This window comes from Chlorocebus sabaeus, chromosome 18, assembly GCF_047675955.1.
Source record: "Chlorocebus sabaeus isolate Y175 chromosome 18, mChlSab1.0.hap1, whole genome shotgun sequence".
NCBI classification, from domain to species: Eukaryota; Metazoa; Chordata; class Mammalia; order Primates; family Cercopithecidae; genus Chlorocebus; species Chlorocebus sabaeus.
The window spans coordinates 756,551-758,180 of NC_132921.1; the positions used below are offsets into that span (position 1 = coordinate 756,551).

General features: G+C 45.0%; 1 protein-coding gene across 1 annotated transcript; it reads left to right on the forward strand.

Moving 5' to 3' along the window:
- Positions 1-628: 628 nt before the first annotated feature.
- On the forward strand, positions 629-1,130 carry LOC103244020 (large ribosomal subunit protein uL14). Its single transcript, XM_008013709.3, has one exon. The coding sequence runs from the start codon at positions 658-660 to the stop codon at positions 1,078-1,080; it is 423 nt and encodes a 140-aa protein (XP_008011900.2). The 5' UTR covers positions 629-657; the 3' UTR covers positions 1,081-1,130.
- Positions 1,131-1,630: the final 500 nt, after the last annotated feature.

Below are 1,630 nucleotides of genomic sequence, written 5' to 3' on the forward strand. Positions count from 1 at the left end.
GGTAAATTTCACATTGTGTATATTTAACCACAGTAATTGTTTTTTGACGTACATCTTCCCAGCTTCAATTCCTAGGCTAAGGCTGGGTACAGTGGCTCACATCTGTAATCCCAGCACTTTGGGGGCTGGGACAGGAAGATCGCTGGAGCCCAGGAGTGCAGAGGCTGTAGTGAGCGGTGATCTTGCCACTGCACTCCAGCTGGTACTCCAGGCCTTGTCTCATAAATAAATAATCAAAGACTCTAGGCTAAGAATTCCAGGTCCTGGAAAACCCTTGATTTTCTTTCCCTCTCCCATTGTATTTTTTAGCATACGTTTGATCTTTCTTAAGCAAGATGTCTTTGGTCCAATGGAAACCTACTCGGAAGCTCTGATAACCCTGAGATCCCAACCTCTGTTGGAGAAACAAGACCTGCCATTCCACACCTAGCACCTGGCTGTTTTTTCATCTACTATACCTGGCTAGGGATCAAATTATTAGTCCTGTCTGTGTGGAAGACAAATCCATTGATATGGAAGTGAGAATCAAGAAACTCAGTTTGTGCCAGCCACGGTGGCTCATGCCTGTAATCCCAGTACTTTGGGAGGCTGAGGCAAGTGGACTGCTTGACCTCAAGAGTTCAAGGCCTGCTTTTTTTCTTCTTTCTGGCGTTCAAGATGTCGAAGCGAGGACGTGGTGGGTCCTCTGGTGCGAAATTCCGGATTTCCTTGGGTCTTCCGGTAGGAGCTGTGATCAATTGTGCTGACAACACAGGAGCCAAAAACCTGTATATCATCTCCGTGAAGGGGATCAAGGGACAGCTGAACAGACTTCCCGCTGCTGGTGTGGGTGACATGGTGATGGCCACAGTCAAGAAAGGCAAACCAGAGCTCAGAAAAAAGGTACATCCAGCAGTGGTCATTCGACAACGAAAGTCATACCGTAGAAAAGATGGCGTGTTTCTTTATTTTGAAGATAATGCAGGGGTCATAGTGAACAATAAAGGCGAGATGAAAGGTTCCGCCATTACAGGACCAGTAGCAAAGGAGTGTGCAGACTTGTGGCCCCGGATTGCATCCAATGCTGGCAGCATTGCATGATTCTCCAGTATATTTGTAAAAAATAAAAATTTAAAACCCAAAAAAAAAAAGAGTTCAAGGCCAGCCTGGGCAACATGGTGAAACCCTGTCTCTACTAAAAAAAAAATAAATAAATAAAAAATTAACTGGGCATGGTCGCAGCCTTCAGAGCTGAGGTATGAGAATTTCTTGAACCTGGAAGGCGCAGGTTGCCGTGAGCTGAGATCGCACCACTGTACTCTAGCCTGGAAGACACAGCAAGAGAAAGAAATGAAAAGAAAAGAAAAGAGAGAGAAGAAAGAAAGAGAAGGAAAGAAGGAAGGAAGGAAGGAAGGAAGGAAGGAAGGAAGGAAGGGAAGGAAGGAAGGAAAGGAAGGAAGGAAGGAAGGAGGGAGGGAGGGAGGGAAGGAAAAAGAAAGGAAGGAAGGAAAGAAGGAAGGAAGGGGAAAGAAAGGAAGGAAGGGGAAAGAAAGGAAGGAAGGAGGGAGAGAAAGAAAGAGAAAGAAAGAAGGAAGGGAAAAAGAAGAAAAAGAAAGAAAGAAAGAAACAAACAAACTAACTCAGTTTGTTA